This window comes from Pangasianodon hypophthalmus, chromosome 30, assembly GCF_027358585.1.
Source record: "Pangasianodon hypophthalmus isolate fPanHyp1 chromosome 30, fPanHyp1.pri, whole genome shotgun sequence".
In the NCBI taxonomy this organism is placed as follows: domain Eukaryota; kingdom Metazoa; phylum Chordata; class Actinopteri; order Siluriformes; family Pangasiidae; genus Pangasianodon; species Pangasianodon hypophthalmus.
The window spans coordinates 12,079,156-12,103,944 of NC_069739.1; the positions used below are offsets into that span (position 1 = coordinate 12,079,156).

General features: G+C 41.0%; 1 protein-coding gene across 4 annotated transcripts in view; it reads left to right on the top strand.

The window, feature by feature from the left end:
• The first annotated feature begins 1,469 nt into the window (after window positions 1-1,469).
• aig1 (androgen-induced 1 (H. sapiens)) overlaps window positions 1,470-24,789 on the top strand; it is a 37,710-nt gene continuing 14,390 nt past the window's right edge. For 2 of the 4 annotated variants that reach the window (XM_026917437.3, XM_053231820.1), the window contains exons 1-3: window positions 1,531-1,753; window positions 8,554-8,709; window positions 18,417-18,518. In XM_026917437.3, the coding sequence (XP_026773238.1) occupies window positions 1,613-1,753; window positions 8,554-8,709; window positions 18,417-18,518 (399 nt within the window). In that variant the 5' untranslated portion in view covers window positions 1,531-1,612. Of the gene's footprint in view, window positions 1,754-8,553; window positions 8,710-18,416; window positions 18,519-18,671; window positions 21,719-24,789 lie in introns of those variants that run through there. The other 2 variants (XM_053231821.1, XM_034301824.2) reach the window with 2 other exon arrangements.

The following is a 24,789-nucleotide window of genomic DNA, read 5'->3' on the forward strand; positions in this document are numbered from 1 at the left end:
GCTCACACTACACGAATAATTGCTGAGAACGAATATAAAACATGCTTGAAAATATTAGAGTGTAAGCCATTGGTCCATGGAATGCCTTAATCTTTTCTTGTTAATGTGCTTAACAACCAAATCTTACTGTTATCAGACTACACTGCATGCAGGAAGAGTGGTTTATTGCAAATATTAATAATAATAAATTCAGTTATTTATTGAACCATTTTATAAAAGCAATAAGCCACTCGAGAGTGTATGTTACAGTGATTTTTATCATGGGTAAGAGTGTTGTAAACCCCTTACCCATGGAAACACACATGATCTCCCAGATTATTGCTTTATTCTGCCTGAGCCACATCAGCATTTTTGAAGGGACATGCATTAAGGGTATTTTTTTTAAGTAATTTTATCTATTCTAATGATTAACACTAATAAACTAGGTTCTGAAAGTATAATAGGATGTTTTTAAGAACAGGAATGGCTAACAGAAATTATTCAACTGTATGCACTCTTAGGTTATTAAAGGCTGATTCCTGAAAACATATAATGATAAGAAAGAGATTTAAGAGAAAAAAAAACCTTGCTCAGGATTATCTCTGCTAATCTATCAATCAACTTTTCTTTTTCCAACATATTCTTTAAGAAATATCAGCCAATCACATGGCAGCAGCGCAATGCAGAAAAGCATGCAGATACAGGTCAAGAGGTTCAGTTAATGTTCACATCAAACCTCAGAATGAAGAAGACGTGTGATCTCTGTGACTAGTTGGTGCCAGACGAGCTGATGTGTATGAGAGAAGCTGCTGATCTCCTGGGATTTTCACACAACAGTCTGCGTAAAATGGTGCGAAAACAAAACACAAAAAAAATCCAGCGAGCAGCGGTTCTGAGGAGAGAAACACCTTGTTGATTTGAGAGGTCAGAGGAGAATGGTCAATGAGCTGACAGGAAGTAAGCAATTCAATAACCACTTTTTATAACCGTGGTAATCAGAAAAGCATCTCAGATGCACAACACGTTCCACTCGTGTCAGCCAGGACAGGCGGGCCTTGATCTCGACCCCTGTGTTTAAGATCACAGGTGCGCCTTATAGAGTGATGCGTGTGTTTGTTATAAATTCCCAAAACACAAATCGTTAGCCTTCAGCCTCTCCGGCTGTTAGCTGCTGTAAGATAGGAGAGAGCTGGCGGGTGGATGGGAATTTGGCAGATGATGAAATTGGGGAGGAAAACAGACTTTGCTTTAAAACTGGCTAGATAAGAAATGATAAGTAGAACCTTGTTTAGACCAAAACATCAGTGTTTAGGGGTGTGATGTACACATGCAATAATGTTTTGTGTCATCAGTGCTGTGTATATGCAGATCTGGGAGCTTAGTCCTACAAAATGAACGCTTCCCCGAGTTTATTCTTGACGTCATTAGAAAACGCATCAAATCTCGGCAAATATCGCGCGCTTACGTAACGCGACAGCCCAGCGTGGCAGCTCCCGCTGTTACTATAGCAACAGCCTCCCTCCTCCTCACGCTGCCTCATCCAGCATCCCTTCCTTCCTTCCTTCCTTCCTCACCCACACACCAGCGGTAGGTAACAGCAGCCTCGGCGCGTCCACCACAACGGGAAATAAACATGGCGCTCATTCCTTCCCAAATCCTAAGAGTAGCTATCCTCCTGTCGTATTTCTCCATCATCTGCAATTACAAAGCCATAGACATGCCCGCGCATCAGACATACGGCGGTAGCTGGAAGTTTCTGACGTTCATAGATTTGGTAAGTGTTCCTCCAAACCCAGAGAATGCTTCTTTACTCAGCACGCAGGTCTGAAGGCAAAACGCCAGGCAGGCCCTGGAGAGAGCCATGCAGAGCCTGGGGCTGGGGCTGAGGCTGGGCTCCCTGCCTGTGCAGACTGAAGCAGGGAGACAGAATACAGAAGAGACGGTTTACAGTCAGATACTCACTATTCGCATTATCAGCTCATCTGCATACATATAAGCGCTTCAGAGCAAATGTAGGTCGGCTCAGGTAGCAGTCTGCGCATGCGTAAACGCCTGCTGTTTGGCATACAAGCTCATGACTCATGTTTTCCACATAAACGTTTTTGGGTTTTTTTTTTTTTCAGTTATACAATGAATTTAATAGAAATGGCACGTGAGGCGGTAATAAAGCTGTTTTTTATGCTCCTTTGGACACTTTTTTTGCAGAGTAGGCTTTTGTGTGTGCAGTAATGTAAAGCACAGTTCACACAGCTGCAGAGCAAACTAGTGAATATGTTCACTTTCCAGCCCATGCCAGCTGTTCTCCCCCTTAAAGCTGAGACATAGCTGAGATTTGCCAGAACTGGGAGCTTTAATGAATTTTTATAATGCAGTATGTCTCAGAAGTCTCCATACATAAGGGAGAGGAACACTTTTTAACAAAATGTAACTTTATTTACAAATCCTCCTCTACATGATTGCCGTGTCTCTCGTCTCTCTCAGTCATGATGAACTGGTGTTCACACATCTGCTGTTACGCAGGTAGTTGCACTTCGATTGCATTCCTGAAAATGATTTTTGTGCTGTATCTTTTCCTGGTACACTATAAGCCTTCTTTTGTCAAAGACTTTCTTAAAGGTTTTATATATATAAAATAAAAACTAAGTATGAAAAATTTTGGAAGAAATTTTGCTTGAAAAAAAAAAAGTGTAATTTCCCCCGTGTATAGACTTTAGACCTTTGGGACTCCCTGTAGATCTGTTCAGCATAACTCTTGTATAATTGTATACAGTGGCAGTATACAGAAATAATACTATGGTATTTTCAGAGATATGAAAGTAAGAGAAACATATTTCAGAAATATCATTTTCTTCAGCATGTGTGATTTTTGTCACAAGCACCAGTTACTGACCTAATCGTAGTAAATATACTGTATGTAGACTAAGCAGAGGAACGCCAGGCAGGTTCAGATTGGACACCGGACCATCAGATGCTGCAAAATGCAGAAATATAACTGATATTTTTAAAGCAATGTCAAGTGCAGGTCAATCTAATCTACACATCTATAACTAACATTATCTAACTGTCACTATCAACATCACTGTCTAGCAAGTAAAACCGCAAATGGTTGCATTATTGTATATTATTTTCGAATAATCAGGATTTTTAGATTAGTAAATACTTTTGAATGTAAGGTTGGAGTTTTCGATTCGAGCAGCTCATGACAACAATCACAGCTACAGCATTTTATTCCTTATGTATTGTTTCAAAGTATTGTTTCAAACTCACCTCCCATCTTTGAACATGTATTAGAAGTTCACCTTCCACTAGACTGCAGTCAGTGCAAGGAATATTCCTTTGGTTTTTAGTCACTTAGGTTACACATAGTAAGAAAGAAAAAAATGTTTTATAAGTAGACACACTTATACACACTTTTACACAACCTATTTCTGAGGGAAAATCGCTGCTCTCCATGATTTTCATCCAGCTCTGATACCTGCATTAAGCTCCCCATCTGAATGGTACGCTCCACTCGTTAGGAGAGACTGGCTAACCTTACCAAGCTACACTGATCATACTATGATCATATCATATGATCATACAGTCAATAATTTGTTATGAACTTTAGCCAGTGTTAGCTACCTTGGTTTGTTCACTCATGTTGGTTTGCTAGTTATAATAACAGTATAGTGAGCTAGCTTAGACATCAAAATGGGCAATGTACTGGAAAAACTGCAAAGAACACGACATGGCTTTGCTACAGAATTGTCAAAGCTGTCAACACTGGAAAGTTGTAAAGATGTTAAATAAGGTTCTCTGGGCTGTAATCCCAGTAAGAGAGTCAGGTGCGAGTTGGAAAGTTTGCACGCGTTCATGAGGCTCAACTGTCATTTCTAGCCAAACCTCTTAATAATGTAAGTCTGGGTCTTTTCACATTCACTAACATGGTAATGTCCTTGGTTAAAGTGGTACTGCAGCCAGCAACTAGAGGGCCTCAGAGACATTTTAGCTTCACTTTTGAATCTCTGCTATGATGTCCACCCATTTATAGAGTCATTGGTACTACAAGTATTTCACACTTATTTCTGATCTGCGACATTATCCACTCCATAATCCCCCTTTCCCTCTCCCAATATTTGCAAGATATCTTAGAATAGAAATGGTTCTGTACATTATAGACACACTGTCTGCACTTATACTTTGCCATTTTCGACATTTATTGCATTTAGTTCAGATTATTTGTTATAAAACAAGATCTTGGTGGAAGTGGAGTATTTTAAACTAGTATTTTAAACAATCTGGCAACCTTGGCATTAACTGTCCTAGCCACTCCTCTTCCACTAGAAATATTCATAGAGCAAGTATGAGGCAGGAAAAATCCGGCTCATATGGATTTCTATTAGTACGTGTTGCAGTTCTCATTCTGACTACTAAGTGCAATAATAAATCTATGGAAGCTAAGTGGGGCAATGGCGTGATTTAATCACCTCGTACCACTGTTTGTTTCTACAAGACGTTTTGTTCTCAAACATAGTGCTTCTGTTTCTCTGATTACATGCCAGTATGCTCATTCATTGGGTTGTTGTCCATGTATGGTGAAATGCTGAGCACAGTATAAGTAATCCCTAAATTTTTCACAGCCCACACACAGCCCACCTAAACACAAAGAACTCTAGTCTACTCTTTGCTTGTCATCTTGGTGCTGGTTGAGAATGGCTCTGGGGCCCTGGTCTGATGCATCTGTGTGTAGTGTGAGGGAAAAGGGCATCAGGATATGCTTCCTGATGTTCCTGACTCCCGTTTACAGGCATTTTGGAAGGTAGTTTTGGGCCTTTCTTCTTCTTGTAAATTCCTGAATGAAGGAACAGTAGTAGCCTGATTCCCTATCAGAAGAGATCAATCTTTTCCGGCCTCAGCTTCACACCATGACGCTGGAGGACTTGGAGAACTTTGTGAACTCCTTTCACATGATCAGTGAGGATCTTTGCATAACAAAGGACACCATTCAGTTATGGGATACGATATTCGTCCCTCAGGGATTCCAGCATCTCTTCCATGCTCCATTAGACTACTGCAGGAGAATTTGAAAGGCCAAACAGTCTCCTGTAGAACCCTTGGTAGGTGTGTCAAGAAATGAGGACACAGGAGGCAGGCTTTGGAGAGTGCATTGCAAACTTGCATTTCTCTTTGATTTTTTTCTCTTTCTTTCCTGACACTTTTCAGCGCTTCATTAAGTGACAGATACCACACACGGTTCTGCTTTCTGGCAGTTCAGCTCATTCTACATTTGTAAAGACAGAGAGTTCCTCTCAACCCTTCATTCACAAATGGTGCTCAACCACGCCTCCGTTGCCGCATCCCCATGGAGTTATAAATGCAGTAAGATGTCTGGATCCTTTGGCAATAAAGCCACAGTGGTAGGCTTTTCCTTGGTCTAGTGTACTGAACCAGGCATAAATGCCAATAATGTATGTCAAGTCTTGTATTGTAGGCAACAGATGTTATTTAGGGATGGTCTTTTCTTCACTTTTACATGCTGCTCATCACTGATGTGGGTGAGATCAAAATGACACAACAACATATAAGTTTCTTGAAACCTGAATTTCCAGCATATCTTCTCCAGTATCTAGCTCTGTAAGTCTCACATTGTCTTCATCAAGCTGAAAAAGCACAACAGGGTCCGATGAGTCCATACTGGGTGGGACCTGATACTTGATCCAAACTACTTGCCCTTGCTGGGATGATTGTATAACACGTAACAGTCCTTAGCCACCCCTGCTGTATAGTGGGTCTGTTTGGCTTGGATGAATTTCACCAGCAAGGTTAGTTCTTCTGGTTGACTTTTTATCACCTCCTGCAGCATATTAAACCCCAGCAGCAGTCACTGAAGCGGAATACTACTAATGAGAAAATGATGTTTGGGTTGCTTAGACAGCCTGTTGCCCTGAGTCCCGCTTGCCACAGCAGAAACAGAGGCTGCAGTCAGAACAGTTCCTAGACCCTTGTTCAGTTGTAACTTCAAGTTGGGTACAATGCACATTTGCACAACTGGCCTTAAATGCCACTGCCTCCTGTTATGTTTGTCATGTAGTGAGGAGAAATAAGCATTCAGACATTTTTGTTTTTGTTATTTAATATACTTCCAGTGCCTTAGGTTGGTGAAGGCTTTTCTTAGGGACAAACATACTCCAATGGAAAAAGCTACAGAGCCATAAGTTAAGAGCAAAAACTTTAAATATCCCTGTCACTACAATTGGTTTGATAATATGCAGGTGGAAAGTTCATGGAACCACAACATTCCCAGACTGATACGCCATGCGCGATTTCACAACATGCTCTCAGACTAATTGATAAGGAAGGTAAGAGAGAAGTCAGCAGCCACTCAAAAAGAGTTGCAGGACGACCTGAAAGCAGCAGGAACAACAGTTACACAGAGAAAAGAAGCACAGGGAATTTAATCTCATTGCCCAATAAACTGTATTTGGGGAGAAGATAGATGTTTTAACAAGACAACGATCCCAAATATACAGCCAAAATAACTGAAGACGTGAATCTCATTTAAAATTTATGGAGGATTTTGAAATTGTGAGTCCATCAGAGGAATCCTCATAACCTCGGGAAAGACGATCTGGTCAAAACCGAACCATAATGCTTCAAAAACCTTACTTGTTATAGTAGATGTCCTGGTGCTGTAATTGCCACTAACCGTTTTGCAACAAAGAACTAATGTTGCTAATTTTTGGTGTCCAAAGATGTTCCCAACCAATTTAATTTTTTTAAAAATACGTCTACTAATCTAGAAATCCAGAAGACTGGCACTCAAAACAGACCTTTCAGTAGGTTTGAAGGCTACATGAGAGTTTTCTTAAAATTCAACCACTAGCTGTAATAGGAAACCCAGTTAGTGTTAATACACAATAACAGTCTAGAACAGTACAGAAGTATACGATTTGAGACACAACACTAGATTGTTTAGTGGAGGCAGATGGACGGAGAAAATCGTGTTTCTATTACTGAGTTCCTAAGCTTAGTGCAGTGTGTCAGCTTGTTGGAATGTGACACACATTTCAAAATATTGGCACACAAATTCAGTCTTTGATATTTCTAATATTAATTTGTAAAATACTTAAATAAAATAATATAAAACAGATGAGGAGATTGTGAGTTTCTCTCGTGACCTCACATGGGATCGCGTCCCCTAGTTTAGGAACCCCTGTGCTGTGACTGCCTTCTGGGCCACGCTAAGAGTGTCACATTTGGACATTTGTGCTTTTCTTATACTGTATAGAGAACAAACAGAACCTTGAGCAATTCTCATCAACAGAGATCAGTACTAACATTTGAGAGATTCTCAGTTCTGAGGGAAGCTGCCCTTGTCCAGAACATAAGGAAGTAGACAAGGGCGAAATATGTAACTGTGGTTCTATGATTAAGGAATGCCAGGCCACCTGTTTCACTTGGGTTGAATGACAAGAGGACAAGCTTGATATAGTGGAGACCTTTTATAGACCACTCTCCTAGCATTGAAACATCATAAACAGTATATAAGTATACCTACCTGCAGAAGAGCATTGTGTTCACTGTCACTGAGAATGTCCCAGTAACTTCCCAGCAGCTGTGATACTGTGAAAATACTGCATTTGTGCAGCAGTTCTCGCAGATCTGTGCTTTAATAATCTTGTTTTACTGAAAGAAAACTGGCAAGTGTGATTGATGAGTTAAACTTTAACTAATGTTCAGTCATTTTGCAGCGGTTGTACTGCATACAGTAGCTTTTAGAGGCTTTCTTGTTGCTATTTAAAAAATAAAAGATTCAGACATTTGTGTCTCAATCCAGAAAACTGCAGTTGCTTTTCAGCAGAAAATAAGACACTGTCCAGCTATTAAATTGTTTCTTGCATGTTGTATAAAGTCTAGAGTCTGCTGAGAGAGAGAGAGAGAGAGAGAGAGAGACAATAGGAAATAGAGCTTACTGTCTGTAGCAGTGTGACAGGTTACTCATCTCAGGTAGTTACTTTATATTTCCTTCTTTCCCAAAGGAAAGATATTGAGGAATAAAAAATTAAACAGTTAATTAATCAGAAGAAAAGGCACATTTTTTCGTTTTCTTTGTATTAAATGAACAAAGTACTTCCTTCTTAAATTAATGCTGTGGTAATTTTTTTGATTCTGATTTCACTGCTGGAAAATAGATTAGGATTTGCAGAGGACAGTAGTCTATATAGACAGTGCACATTATCTGATAATGCATCTCACTTTTACAGTAACCGTACACTTCCTTTTGCTATATACATTACCAATATTTACATTTTCAGCACTTCTCTTTTAGTAGAATGAAATGTGTTGTAAATATATTTAGTTTAAAATGCTTATAACATATTTACACCTTCAGTCATTGTTTCCTGTAGTTTGTTGCAGATATATCACATGCATATCATATGAATTAGTATTTCTCAAGTGTGTTAAGTAGGTATTAAAGCATCAAGAGTCCACATCTGAATCATCTCCATCCAGAGAGGAAAACAGATCAGTGAAGGGTTATTCAAGACCATCGTTCTGACTTAGCATTAGCATTCTTTGTCTCCATTTCTCCAGGTCATCCAAGCTGTGTTCTTCGGAGTGTGTGTCCTGACAGACCTTTCTAGCCTCTTGATGAAGGGCACAGCCAGTGTGGAGCAAGAGAGGCAACTCCGGAAGCTGATTGGTCTGCGGGACTGGATGATGGCTGTGCTAGCCTTCCCTGTAGGAGTAGTAAGTACCGTACCTCCATTCATTTGCGTTTGTTTATGTCATTCATACGTTAGTCAGCTTAGGTACGCATTTTTTTCTCTGGAAGCTGATTGGATCGAAAGTGGTGTTGTTTCGGTTTTCTGATAACACGCATATGGTGTTTAAACAGCATGAGGGTGGCTGATCTGAAGCTACAAACCTGGGAATTTTACTTTGAATGATATCTGTTTCCAGAAGAAAGAGGATTGGTTCAGAGTCACCAATCATAGCAGTGGGAACATACATCTTATTCCCGCCCCAGAGTCTCAAAATTCCACATGAATCATAAGCAGAGTGTAGCCAGTAAGTGAGCGGTAGCAAAGCACAAGCATGTGTCACTACTGAGCAAGTGCAGAAGTACGGAAGTACACTCACGTGCTGAAGTACACTCACGTGCGGAAGTACACTCACGTGTGGTAGTACACTCACGTGTGGAAGTACACTAATGTGCGGAAGTACACTCACGTGTGGTAGTGCACTCGTGCGGAAGTACACTAACGTGTGGAAGTACACTTGTACGGAAGTACACTCACGTGCTGAAGTACGCTCACGTGCTGAAGTACGCTCACGTGCTGAAGTACGCTCACGTGCGGAAGTACACTAATGTGTGGTAGTGCACTAATGTGCGGAAGTACACTAATGTGTGGTAGTGCACTAATGTGCGGAAGTACACTCACGTGTGGAAATACACTTGTACGGAAGTACACTCACGTGTGGAAGTACACTTGTACGGAAGTACACTTGTGTTGGCCGGTAAGTTTTCCTCTCTGGTAAGACTGGTAAGTTATCTGGAAACTAGTAAGTTTTTAGAGAATCCACCTCTGACTGCCACGCTCGCTTCTGTTTTTTGCAGCTAATCCCTGACAGCCTTCATCATGTTTTTTGTCTGAAAAATTACGTAATATGTTACATCTTTACTGGCATACAAACATTTTCCAGTAACACTTAATTTTTTTGTGGGAAGTTTTAGCATTGATCCAGTAAAGCAGAAGTCATAAAATAAACATCTATAACAAAATTTGTATTTTTTGTATAAAAAATTTTAGGGTGCCTCAGACTTTTGCACAGTGCTGTATTTTATCCCTGCTTATTTTGGGCATAGGAAATAAACGTGTTTACTGTACCCGACAGTAGATTCACATACAACTTGTGTGCAGCACCTACTACAATATGATGAATATGATATGGGGAGCTGTACTGTAATGGCTTGGCAGAATTCATCACTTCCTGCATGCCTGGCTACAGGAATATATGATGCCAGATAGCCGCTATAGCCGGGTCTTCAAAGATGGAGAGACAGCACAGAACTCACTGCAAAAAATACTGTGAAGTGGAAAGATGCTCTGAATATAAATACACATTTCTGGTTAAATTCCAGTGGAAGTCCACTGGTTATATTTTTAACAAATTTCATTTTTTTAACAAACGATACCCTGGTGTATGGCTTTACATTCTGTTGTTACCTTGGTGGAAAAAATTACTGCAATACAGTGATACATGCAGTGCTTTAATAGTAGAAACAGTGCTAACGATAAAATGCACAAAACTACACAGATCACCTGGAAAACAGAGGCAGCTACTCAACATTTATTTTATAGCTTGTGAAGACAGGCTCCATGATTGAAAGGCTACTGGAGTTGTGTGAAACATGCCAGCACTGGCGATCACCAAACCAAAAAACATCAGAAATAAGGTTGAGAGAAGAAACATCAGGGATGGCGACCTGGCCACAAAGCATGGAATACCCTCACTTCTGATAGTGCCCATGCAGATCTGTGGAACCAGCGGTGATGCCATACACTGGAAGCACATAAACCCTCACTTGCGAGAGCTTATGGAAGTTGACAAGATGAGTTTTTGCAACACTTTGAAAGCTAAGCCTTCATTATGGCAGACGGGCAGGAGAGCAAAGCTGTTGAAAAAGTTTCCTTGATATTGAAGCTCCGTGATACATCTTACAAAATGGATGTGTATGTTTTAAAGGATGACGGTCAACTACTGCTGCAGAAGTAGTCTGCTGTCCGGACTAAGAAGTTTGAATCCACTGGGGATGTACGACACCGCATTGTCACCACTGATGAAATGCCAGTGAGTAGAAGAGCCTACTGGATCTCCATCCAAAAACATGATATCATCAGGGAACATGTTCAAAAGAGGCTGAGGGATGGTGTGATTGAGCCATTCTCCTCCTCCTGGGTTGCTCCTGTGGTTTTGGTAACAAAGCTCGATGGTTCCTTTTGCTTTTGTGTGGATTACCATGGCCTAAATGCCACAACTCTCCTTGATGCCTACTCCATGCTCCTAGTTCATGAGATCCTGATTTGTTGAGTGGTTACTGGCAAGTGGTTATGGATACGAAGAGCAAGCAGTCATCATGCTGCAGGGCTTATGCCAATTCAAGGTTATGCCCTTTGGAATGCTGATAGAACAGGTGCTGAGAGAGTTGAGGGGAAAAGTCTGCTTCATGTACATTGATGATATAATCGTCTTCTCACAGATAGCGGAACAACACCTCCAACACACAGAATTGGTATTTCAGAAATTTTATAAAGCCCAGCTGATCCTCAACATCAAAAATGTCACTTTTTCCAAACCCAGATCCTGGGACACGTAATATCTGGCCGGGGAGTGGAAATGGACCATGAAATGGTCAAAGTCATCTGCAAATATCCAACCCGTACTGATCTGAAGCCTTCAAAAAGAACCTGGGATGGTAATGGACAGAGGAATGCCAAAGAGCCTTCATGAAGCTGAAGGAACGCTTCAAACTTGTCCCATGCTGGCTCAGCCTAGGCATGGCGTAGTTTTCCAATACAGATGCTAGTGATGTCGGGTTTGGAGCTGTCCTCACTCCATAGATAGAGGAGAAGGAGAAAGTAATAGTTTATGCTTGTTGGGCATTGAGAGGAGCAGAGTTGAAATACTCCACCTCTGGCTTGGAGGTGGTCTGGGCAGTAGAAAAGTGGCAACAATATTTGGAGGGCACTACGTTTGACACCTACACTGACCATAGTGCTCTTACCTGAGCTTTTAACTCCTCCAAGACAGGCTGACTCGATGGACTCTGAGACTCCAGACCTTTGACTTTCAAGTGCATTACAGCAAACACAGAGATTTTCAGGAGAAGCTACTTCCCGCAGAGCATCCGATTAATTAATGAGGACAGATTTTGCTTTTTATGACCATCTGTCTCTTACATGGGATAATCTGCACAAACATACCTGCACACACCTGAGACAATCTGTGACACTGACTTGCCTTACTGTGCGTACCACTGTCTTTTGTTATTTTAGTTGCCCTGTCCACTGTTGCCCGTTATGTCTGTTATGTTTTACTGTACTAAGAATCATGTTTCCTGGTACATGTCCATCTGTACCCCATTGCCACTACTTACTATGGACTCTCACAGTCTTGCGCTCCAGTTCCCATTTGTACATAATGGACATACACTATATTACCAAAAGTATTCGGTCACCTGCCTTGACTCACATATGAACTTAAGTGCCATCCCATTCCTAACCCATAGGGTTCAATATGATGTCGGTCCACCTTTTGCAGCTATTACAGCTTCAACTCTTCTGGGAAGACTGTCCACAAGGTTGAGGAGTGTGTTTATAGGAATTTTTGACCATTCTTCCAAAAGCGCATTGGTGAGGTCACACACTGATGTTGGTCGAGAAGGCCTGGCTCTCAGTCTCCGCTCTAATTCATCCCAAAGGTGTTCTATCGGGTTCAGGTCAGGACTCTGTGCAGGCCAGTTCCCACAAGGTTGGGAGCATGGAATTGTCCAAAATGTTTTGGTATCCTGAAGCATTCAAAGTTCCTTTCACTGGAACTAAGGGGCCAAGCCCAACTCGTGAAAAACAACCCCACACCATAATTCCTCCTCCACCAAATTTCACACTCGGCACAATGCAGTCCGAAATGTACCGTTCTCCTGGCAACCTCCAAACCCAGACTCGTCCATCAGATTGCCAGATGGAAAAGCGTGATTCATCACTCCAGAGAACGCGTCTCCACTGCTCTAGAGTCCAGTGGCGGCGTGCTTTACACCACTGCATCCGACGCTTTGCATTGCACTTGGTGATGTGTGGCTTGGATGCAGCTGCTCGGCCATGGAAACCCATTCCATGAAGCTCTCTGCGTACTGTACTTGGGCTAATCTGAAGGTCACATGAAGTTTGGAGCTCTGTAGCAATTGACTGTGAAGAAAGTCGACGACCTCTTTGCACTATGCGCTTCAGCATCCGCTGACCCTCTCCGTCAGTTTACGTGGCCTACCACTTCGCGGCTGAGTTGCTGTTGTTCCCAAACTGTTCCATTTTGTTATGATAAAGCTGACAGTTGACTGTGGAATATTTAGGATCGAGGAAATTTCACGACTGGATTTGTTGCACAGGTGGCATCCTATGACAGTTCCACGCTGGAATTCACTGAGCTCCTTAGAGCGGCCCATTCTTTCACAAATGTTTGTAAAAATAGTCTGCATGCCTAAATGCTTGATTTTATACACCTGTGGCCAGGCCAAGTGATTAGGACACCTGATTCTGATCATTTGGATGGGTGACCGAATACTTTTGGTAATATAGTGTAACTATGCTTGTACAGTCTACACTGAATAGTCAGTTAATACTGCTCTGTATATAGATCCTGTTTATTCTGACTTCCATGATGGATTGTTGTTATTGTTGTTGTTGTCGTTGTCATTATGCACAGCTCTGGAACTTTCTACCAAGTGTTTTACTACAGTAAATGTACTGTGTATAGCTCCTTGTATGTGATAAAAATTGAAACTTGAACTACATCCTCCAAAACTTTGACTGCTTGGGGGCATATGCCAGAGTCCTGTTTGTGGACTCATCCTATTTGCTCAGCATTTAATGTAATCATGCTGAATTGACTGGACACCAAACTCTCCCACCTTAGTGTACCTGTGTCCCTTAGTGCCCCCACCACTGCCTCCCCTCACCTTTCTGGACAAGACTGTGATAGCTGTGGAGATTTCTCAGCACTGGGAAGTAAAGCCAATACTGACTGTATTGCTAAAAAGCTGAGGAAGTACAACTTAACAAAGGAACCACTGGCCCAGTTCTACACAACAAGTAATAATGAGCTGAACAGACCGCAATGCTCTGTCAGGTCACCTGAAAAGCTGATAGGAAGAAACTTGCACTCTCTCATCAAACTAATCGCCTCCAGACAAGAAGAAAAATTCATTGCCGACCCCTCACTCCCAGGCCACCACATATTTGAACTCCTTCCCACCATCAGGTGCTTCAGATAAATGTGCATCAAAACCCCCAGACAACGTTATTTCCTCATGCAGGAAGACATACGAACAATTAATTACCTCACTACAAGATAACTGTGTCATTGACAGCATTGTGTTTCGTGGTTATGCAGTAACTGGTGCAGTATGTTTGTCTGCAGTAGTTGTGCATAGGATCCACTTTCATAGCAATCATGTGCTATACTACCTTGCTATTGTCTCTGTCCTTATGTCCCTAATGTTTAATGTCTGTAGCCACAATGGGAGCTCAGCAGCAAAGTCAAATTCCGTTTATAGTCCAGTGTATTTGGCCAATAATGCACGATTCTGACTCTGATTTGCTTTGCAAATGCCTAAACCATCTATCGGTGTTACATGAAATGTCATGGCTCCAAAGCATTTGTAGGGAATGAGGGCTCATGATCTGGGCAAAGAGAGGAGATATTAAATTTTTCTAGCTGTAATGATGGACATCTGATAAATGTACAGAAAATATTTAAATATTTGGGACTAGCAAAAAAAATGTGATTAGTTAAAGCAGTGGTTATAGATACATTTAGTCATCATATAAGGTGTTTTTTTTTACTGAAACAGTAAAATGTCCATCATTATCACAGTAAAAAATAAACCTGTGGAAAAACCTCAAGGACCTGTGGTGATGCTCTGGTAAAGTTTTGGTGAGTATTGGAGGCAGAACGCAAGTCTGTAAAATGACTGTGTTTTATTCAGGCGAATCCTTGAAACATGGTCTGTATTCCAGACAGGGGTGAGAGAATAGGCAGATAACATAACACAAGGGGAATCCGTAACCATAAACAAGAAAATAAGCATGAGTCAAAACTGGGAAGTCTAACTAGAAATACAAGAACTAAGGAACAAGGAAAACACGGGTGGACATGGTTCAGAAATGTCCATAACAATGACGAGACTTCGTACACAATCTTGAAACAAGGCACGGGAGGACGTAAACAGACTATCTAATCTAAAGAGGGGAATAGATAACAGATGAATACAATATAAACCAACTGACAGGATAGGGGTAGAGACATGAATAAAATCATAAAAGGCACATGTCTTTGCAAACAAAAGGTCACGTAGAGCACGATCAGAACAAAACGTGGTGTGTTTGCCATGCTGGGGAGTGTGCCACATGCACCGAGGGGGAATTCATGACAAAGGTCTGCCACATAACCCCCATTCTGTCACATCACCAGCAAAAAAACATGTGACACTTGGCACTATCCCTTAGCCTGAGAACTTGGAACGAGGCTCAGCTTACTCCCTGTACTTCATTAGTTCACTCGCTAATGTGGAGAAACACCTATTAGGGTAAAAGATTTATGGGTAATTTGCAACCTGTGGCAGATTTGTGTTTATGTGGTGGAGATGCTAAATAGATGTTAAATAGACGTGTTAGATAATCTGAAAGTCATTTTCTTGACATTTCTTGGTATTATTCATTTTGTTTAACAGGTGTTTAACTGTGCCCAGCTATACAAATGGCAACATACTATGCAGAGGTCAATTAATTTGACTGTGGCACATGCTGAAGAATATCCAACATAAGTCTGACTTCATTAATGTATATGGCATGTAATTCCCCGGCTCTCACACTCTTATTCTGACATTGTTTTCTCTTTTTCTCTTTCTGGTCTTGTCTCCGCCCCTTGTTTTGTCTTTGGTTGGTTTACCCATTGTTTCCATCTGTTTTCAGTTTAGTTCCTGATTAGTCTCCTTATTTATACCCTTCTTTGTGTATGTGTATCTTTGTGAAGTTTTATCTTGCCTTCATGTTCTCGAAGTCTGAGCCTTATTTCCGCATTTCTTGTTCTCTGTTGTTTTCCTAATTCCATGTTTCCTTTGTTTCTAGTTTGATTTCCCGGTTTTTATCTCTGCCCCTCTATGTGATTATGCATTTACCCTGTGTATTTCTGCATGTCTGTGTTCCGACCCCTGTGGTGGACTTTGACAGTGGTTTGTGGACTTCGCCCCAAAAAAAAGCATGCTGATGTAACGCACTGACATCCTGCATCTCCTCACCGCACATTACAGTTCATGTGGTTAAATGGAATCATGTTCCAATATGTAGCGGAAAGCCTTTCTAGAACATTTTTGCAGCAAATGTTTGGCCAACTTCCTATTAATATCTAGATGTTTCAGAATAAATGTGGATTGTATAAACAGGTTTAGAGCTTGTTCCACACCGGAGCTGTAGATGGCCTTGCTGGGTGAGCAACATGGCCTCATTGAGCCCTATGTGTTTTTTTTGCCCTGGTAATGTGAAGGTGTTTATGCATGGGCAAAATCCAAATAAACCACCTGCCTGGATAGTCCACACCTCAGGAAGCTGGCCACTCTTGAATTACTGAAAGAAACCACATCAGTGACCCGTATTCACCAAACCTGTCCTTCCAACATGGCTCTGTTTATTTAGCCATCACGGGATTATTCCTGGAAACTGAAATGACCAATCCAAACAGGATTCTGTCACATCCTTAAATGAGGTTTGTTAATGCAAAAGATGGAGTTTAGGAACAGTTAAAACCACAGGGATCAAAGGTATTATAGAGGAGGGAGAGTGGGAATGTCTTGCTCACATGGCCTACGCTTGCCTAGAGCCGAGGACCTCAAACACCCAAGGTGCACAGAAGTAATGGCCCTGTTTCGAAGTTCATTTGATTTCTATAATTTTGAATCTATAACTACAAAATGCTGAATAAGTGTGCTGTCAGCTTTTAGAGATTAATTAAGGTTTGTTTGTAGGAAAATGTGAGCCCCTGAACTGCAGGCTTCTCTTGCCTCTGCTGCTTGATGGGATTGTCATAGTTTTGTGGTGAGCACTTCTTCCCATGTTAGAGTAGTTTGGAAGGCTTTTATGATATTTGATATTTCTAGGTGCCTCAAAGTTGTCAGGAGGTCGGCAAGCTCTTTCACACGCTGGGAAGCTCAGAGAAAGACAAGACCTACCTGAATTGTAGAGAGAGTTTTGCTCACTCTATATTCAGTTTTTCTTTTCTTTCACTCTTCAGTATATGACTTTGATATGACTAGGACAACATAGATCTGGGTCAGTATGTGGAAAGCCCTCAGAGGAAAAAAATACTAAGAATAATAGCAATTTACAAACATTTTTTAGCCTTAAGAGAACTCTTAAAAGGGCTAGTTTGCAGGAGTACTTAAGATGTATCCCAAAATGACTCCATAACATCTGGTCATGTATCGGCTGCCTTCACGACAGCTTCTTCTCCTGAAGAAGCCCCACTCAAGATACCTGAGACATTAGCAACTATCGACTGGTAATACATCAATCCATCCATTTTCTGTACTGCTTATCCCACACAGGGTCACGGGGAGCCTGGAGCCAATCCGAGGGAGGCGGGGGACACCCTGGACGGGGTGCCAACCCATTGCAGGGCACAATCACACACACTCACACACCCATTCACACACTACAGGCAATTTGGAAATGCCAGTCAGCCTACAATTCATGTCTTTGGACTGGGGGAGGAAACTGTTTAAGGGAGTGTTCACACCTCTAAGACCAGCAGCTGAGTCTGAATCAAAGTGAAATTGATGCTTGTGGTCCATTTGCTATTAGATTTGGATTGTTTTCTCATTGCAATTAACTGTAATTAAATGAACCACAAAGCAAAAAAAAGGGGGCATGTAGGGCTGAAAATGTATGCGTAAAACTCATTCAGTGGTTGTGATATGATGACAGAAAAAAAGTAAACAAACATTTGTCAAATGTGCGTAGACATCATAAAAATCACCTGAGCACAGAGAACATTACTGTATTAAATATTACTAGATCATTCTGGAAACTAGTTTAGAACATTTTGTGCATTATTGTGCATTATTGTGTATTATTGTGTATATTGATTCAGGGTTCGAGTCACTTTTTCAGTTCAGTCGAATCACTTTAGAGTTTGATTGGAGCTGTTTGATGTAAACTCGGAGAGATGGTCTCAGACCGGCTGTTTTGGTCTTCACCCAAGTGTGATTGCTGTGTTCTCACCTGCCTAAACGAACCACACGAAAAGGAAATTGCACCAGGGTTTGATTCAAGGGTTTGATTATTATTATGTCATACTTCAAGTATTTTTTATATACCTACTCCTCCTAAGAGTTGCTCCGAGAAATTTTATATTTGTACTCTCAGCTAATTCTTTTTTTTTGCATCTTTTTTAAAGACTAATTTTAAGAGTAACTCTCAAAAGCTTTATACATTCTAGCTCCGATTCCAAGCCTAAATATTTTGACATTTTATGATTAAGCTATAGTACCCAAGAGCACATGAAGTACTATGAAATAATCTTAATGAAAAAGATATACTTCTTCGTTTACAACGTGCTATAGACAGAAGGTTGGTTAAAGATTACAAATATATTATTTTCTCATAAATCCCTTTGTTTTTCAGTTTGTTGTGACCATGTTCTGGAGCCTGTACCTCTATGACAGAGATCTGGTGTACCCAAGACTCCTAGATAATTTCATACCTCAGTGGCTAAACCATGGAATGGTAAGTATTTCACTGATGCTTAGCAAACAGTCACACAAGAAAAAGACAAGAACTATTTCAATAAATTCTTTTGTCTGAATATTAAATGATATAATTATTAATGCCAGTGATATTGTAATGATCAGAAAGGCCCACAGTAGAATGTCCTTTCAGTCTCATCAGAACTACAAGCACCTCTTGTTCCTGTAAATGCCTTGGGCTGTACTGACGTTAGATGTGAAATTGGTAAGGTGAAGTGCAACCACTGATTTCAATCAGGTGCAACAAAGTCCACCACAAACTTGGCCCATCAGTGGTCTGCCTTGTTTTTTTGTTAGGTAAGTCTGATGAATGTGAGCAGTATTGTTTCTGTGCTTAACCACTCTAATTCCAAGTCATTATGAATCACAGAAAGGAATTTTTAAACAATTGCAGTGAGCAAATGGAAATGATTGTGCATGCATACGCTTAAAAATTAATAGATTCCTGTTCCTGACAACCTGCAGTACTTTTGCAACAGAGCACACTAAATATTCAGGGAGTATATCTCAGTTGTTTACTCAGTGGCACAATTACAAAATGTATTGGTCGCAAAGTACGTTTTATGTAATAGACCTGGAAGATCATACCAAATTGTTGGGACAGATGATTATTATCTCAGATTATATTTGCTGCATTTGTAAGTTTTGTTAGGGAATTTACTGTAGTTATTTGTTCTGTAGTCAGTTTCACACCCATTTCTGAGGATCAGACAATGATAGTGTGCTACACAAATGAGTTAATATATGAATCAAGATGGTCCCTACAACTCATATACGAAAACAAGAATATAAGCTATTGGGCGTTTCAACTACAACAGGTTTTTAAAAGCAAAGCAAAGCAAAAAAAAAACATCTCTGTGACTGGGAACAATTTGGGATATGCAAAAGGTCTAGCTCAGCCAGCTTGACCGTGTGATGGTTGTGGGATTACACCATTACACCATTGTAAATATTTTGCCGCATTCCATGGTACTTCATTTGTTTGTTTATCCATGCTTCCACAGCAACAGTCCTCCGCTTCTCCCTGCTCATAGGAGCAAACAGAGACCAAGCTCTGTTACTGTGAAGCCTGGATCTGCAATTAAAGACATGCTGCCATCGCAGTTCTGTCTGCCTTTTGTATTTTTATCACTTAGGTAAATCTGCTTACCTACAGCAGAGCAATTCTGAGTGCTTTACACCTTACTTCCAAGGATAGAAACCAGACTGAAGTTTGGAGGAGTGCAAGGTGTTGATTAAAAACCGTTGCCATGTTCTGTAGACAAGAAGTGCTAGAATGACTCATACTTTTGAAAAATCATTCATTTGAATATAAGTGGAAGATTTAGGAAACATGAAGAGGACCATGCTGTGCTGTGCATTGGTCGGGGGCTTCACATTAAACTTTCTGAAACTTTACAGATGTTGGGGAAATGGGTCTGGTTATACAGGAAGCACTAGCAATATAGTAGGTGCTTCAGTGGAAGAGTAATTAATCAGTAAAACCAGTTTCATAGAATATCCCCTTTTTAGTTTAGAATTTAAAAAATTAATATGAACAGGCTTAGTCCTAGAATAGTTTGGCTTCTTGCAATATGAAAATAATAGCCACAGCACGGCAATAAACTGTTCAATACAATTGAATTTATTGAGATACAGGGAGAAACACTAGTTAACTACTTAACTAACAAAAGCTAATCCTGAGTAGGAACAGACAAAGGAAAGAAGTTGTGTGTGTGTGTGGCAGAGAGGGAGAAAGGAAAATAGTGTGTGTGTGTGTGTGTGTGTGTAAAAGAGAGAGAGAGTGTGTGTGCGAGTGTCTGTGTGTGTGTGGATGTGTGCTCTGCTCTAGAGATCTAGTCCGTGTGTGCTTGCATGCTGAGATTATGAAAATGCATAACCATGTGAGATATGTGTCCACGCCTAGTGGTATGTGGAACAGGAGAATATGTAGAAATATATGGCAGGGAGTTCAAACACTCCACACGTGGTGGATGGCCAGCGATAGAAACTCTAAAAATAGTTCCAAAGGGCAGCAATGTTAATGAGAATAATGTTGCAGAGTTTGGACCTTATTTTTCCTTGACAAACATGGAGCTCACTGACTGAGTGGTTGTGTTAGTAAGCACAGAGTAACATGGAAAGATAAGAGAGAGAGAGGGAGACTTGTGGCAGTGCACAGAGATCCCTGTATCTGACAGAATACTGAATTTGATCTGTCATGGATGCACTTCTTTAAAACTGCGGAGGTCCAGCCGTCCGGCGAAGTTATAAGCAGCTGTTTCGCACACAACAGGAAGACAAACACACACACGTCGTGCTGCTGTGTAGAACTGGTTGATTGTACACTGATGAGTGATGTGAGGCGTTCTCTCGTTATGGTCCTACCATGATGGTCAGAGCCGAGAGAAACGTGAGCCTTCTTTTTGTGGCCACATGGCATGGTGATCAGCCTGAGAGAGTGGTGAGATGTCCTCACATTTCTGTCCATCCAGAGTGACGGTCAGACCAGACAGAGGAGGAGACAATGTCTTGGAGGTCCTATTGAGGGTGAACAAAGGCTGGTGCATCCTATTTTACAGATTTTAACCTGAGTGCTGTATCAAGTCACATCCTTCCAGTGACTGTAAGAGTATAGTGATGAAAGGGCGCCCCCTATCTGTGGATGCATGATACTTACACAGATTGTTCATAATATTTGTTGCAGACGCATGTACACATCTGTTAATATTAATATGACTGCTGGAGTTGCTTAAAAGTGTCATGGAGAATGATTTCCAAAAGCATGAAAGAGATCTTCCTTATATCTGAAATCTCTGACATTTTGATGCTGTCAAACTGAGCGATGCATGTTGTGAAACTTTACAGGACTCTCTTAAAGGCACTGACAGTTCATCAGAACTTAACGAAGCCTCTGTCAGGCTTTCATGGCCATACCGGGTGGCAGTTTACCTCTACCGTGTAATTAGTTCACTAACAAGTCAGAGAAGTCATGAGCTGCTGTCCTACACAACTGTGGGGTTGAAAAAGTTCAGTCCATGTAACTTCTTACATCTCCCCTAAGAGCTTAAGCCTTTCAAAATGGCACCTTAAAGCCCTTATAAAGTGAATGGGTTAAACTTTTAACAACCACCACAGAACCTAAATGTGCCCAGTCAGAACTGGTAGCAATCGAATCTGCTCCTGGCAAGAGTGTGACAGGCCATGATCATATTTAATTCAATAGGTTAGTTCATAGAAGCTTTAAATGAAGCAGGGCCCTGGAATGGAGCTCATTGTGCATACGGGGGCCTTTATGACTAATTACCTAAGGTAAACAACCTCTATATCTACATCAGCCTTTTGTTGTGCAGCGAACTGGAAAGAGGGGAGACAAAGGTGATACGCTGCAGTAGTCTTTCCACCGGAGCAGCCCTCTTTGCTATCAACTATTTATGGAGCTCTTTTAGACTTTCAGTAGCCCCATACTCCACCTATTTATCCTTTCCCAGAGTTGAATTTGGTATTGATTACTTCCTAAGCTATTTATTCATCTTATCAGGTGAACAAGTTGGAACTTAGCTAATTAAGTGGCTTCATTTCCATCAGGTTTGTGTAGAGTTGAGTAACTTTAACTGATTAACTGATGGGAATTCTATATCACCCACAGTTCTACAGATTGAGTGATTCTGACACCAGCACTTTGTGTAACCAAACACTCTAGGATTTTTGTAAGAAGGCTCGCTACATAACAACCTAATAGCTTCCTTTGTGCCTGTGGTGATCTACATCCTTTTCCATGTGCCAGTAAAGAAAAGTTCACACCGAGCTAGCTTCATAGACCTGCTCTTAAATAGTTCTAAACAGTTTTTTGGAATTCCTCTAAAAATCCTTCCGTTGGACTTCGTGAGCTGTTGTTTAGAGTGGAAAAAGCTGTGCCCACAGGCCAATTTGGATGGGATGCGCTTCAGAAAATTGTCTCTAACTCTACACTCCTGCTGTGATTACTAGTATGTTTAGACTTGAAGCAGAAGTAGGCAACTCACCATTTACAGTTACGTGGAGGAGCCATGTGAGAAGTGAAACAGCTCTGCAGCAACAATCGAGACCTCCCTGTTCTCACTTTTAATCTGATTCCGGCTTACAGTGTTCTGTTGTCTCTACAATGCACCACATTTCAAGTGGGCATTAGTATAATGTCTGATGTAGAAAACTCTCAGTCTATTGCAGAAAACTACAGAGCATAGAACACAGCAAAAAGAAAAGTTGCTGGACTAAAAAAAAAGATGGTTATATCTCGATGCCAGAAATGAATAGATTTTGAATGTTATAGGACAGTGACCTTATCGTCCTCGACCTGTCCACCGCCTCTGACATTGTGAATCACCAGATCCTCATTTGTACTCTTGCCCACTTGGCAATTGGGAGTTGTGGCCGGAATCATACCACATAGCTTTAGTTTCATTATCTCACAGCTGTACTGTTGGAGTCCCTCAGGAGTCCCTGATCCGTTCTTCTTAGTCCACTCTCGCTCTACGTTTATAGCAAATCACTGGGCTCAGTGATCAGATCTCAGGGCTTCTCTTATCTTATCACTGCTTATGTCGACCACACAAACCATTACTTCTTTTCCTCCATCCACCTCCCACATTTCTCAGAAAATATCAGACTGCCTTTATGGCATCTCTTCCCATTGTCTGAAACTTAACCTTGACAAAGTGATATACGTACTGAAAAATCAGTCCCTTTGGGTTGATCTGTCAGTCAGCGTATACACCCTCACAGTCCATCATACACACACGGCTAAGAATCTGATGAGCTTAACTTTTGCTAGGGCTGTAGGACTCGAGCTCGGTCTTGAGACATTTATGTATTGATTTAGGCTTATTGTACTTGGACTCTCCATCCTGGGCATTGGTCTTTTAAGCATGGTCTTGGTTTCCACTGAGAGTTTGCAAAAGTAATGTTTGTGTTGTATTTTCTTTTTGCATGCACAAAATTTGAAAAAAAAAGTAATTCCTTCTTCTAGAAAACATCATTGTGCCTAATAGTTGTGTCTTTATTCCTTCCACAAAGGTCTAAAGAACTTCCTCTTCAAACAGTATCTAGGATACTTTCTGCATAATACCTTGAATATGACCATTTTTTACGCACATCTGTATTCAGACCTCAGTCATAACTCCAGACTTAAACACTGTGTTTTTTCAGAAGTTACGCAAGAGTTATGTGTTGCTTATGCCAAACTGTCCAAAGTCCGGCCCCAGGACCAGATGTGGCCCACAGACAGATGTTAATTAAATGTTAATTAACAGAGCTAATAAGTGGCGATGCTTCCAACCAATAGCGTGGAAAACCTTTCCTGAATCATTGAAAGAGTCCGGAAAAGAAACAGGAATTAAGGAATATCATCATGTGTGTCCTAACTACAGGTAGCACCCTGCTGCAAATTTTCCACTACAGTTAAATTCACTATTATTATTGGAGCTCTAAAATAATATTTTGGTGAGCGGCCCTCGGGTATTCTGATGTTGTTCTTATCTGGCCCTCTTTGAAAAAAGTTTGTACACCCCTGGCTTATGCACTTGGGTTTTATATAGTCTTTTTTGGTAGATAAACCACTCTAGCATATGCAAAACTAGCATTTACTGCTTGCTTTGTTGTTATGAATCCTTGCTCCTTTGTCCTGCTGGGCTTTTTGCTGTTTGCACGCTTTCTAAAAGAAGCTTCTGCTAAATGACTAAATGTAAATGTAACAGCCATCACTCATGAGTTCCTGTAAGAATGCTAGCCTTTAGTTAATACATGTAATATTTTGCTATTGTGCCACCCCTTATTCGTTAAAAATGGCTCCTTTTGTTTTTTCAATCATGATCTGTCAGTGTTAGGATAATTTTGCATGGCAACTGGACCACTCTCTAAAGCTCCCGCTTGACAGATGGCAGCTCATTGTTGTTGCTGGCACGTCACCCGCCACTCACCGTGGACGTACTGTACAAAACAAGATTATGCAGTGCTCACTGTTCATCTGCCAGTGGGGAAATTATTATACGAGCACTATAAATCACATGACCTATTTTTAGGTAATTATGCAGCCCATAATGCGATAGAGAGACGTATTTTGACTGAAAGATTTAGCACAACATTAATGTGCCTACACAGTTTGTAGCTCCTTCATGCCTTGAACTCGGCACTGCATCCCATCCTGTTGGAAAGTGATGGCAGCAGTGTAAGACACATCCAGCCAAAACATCCTGTCATAAGAGGAGATTGTCTTCTTAGGAGACTGCCAGGAA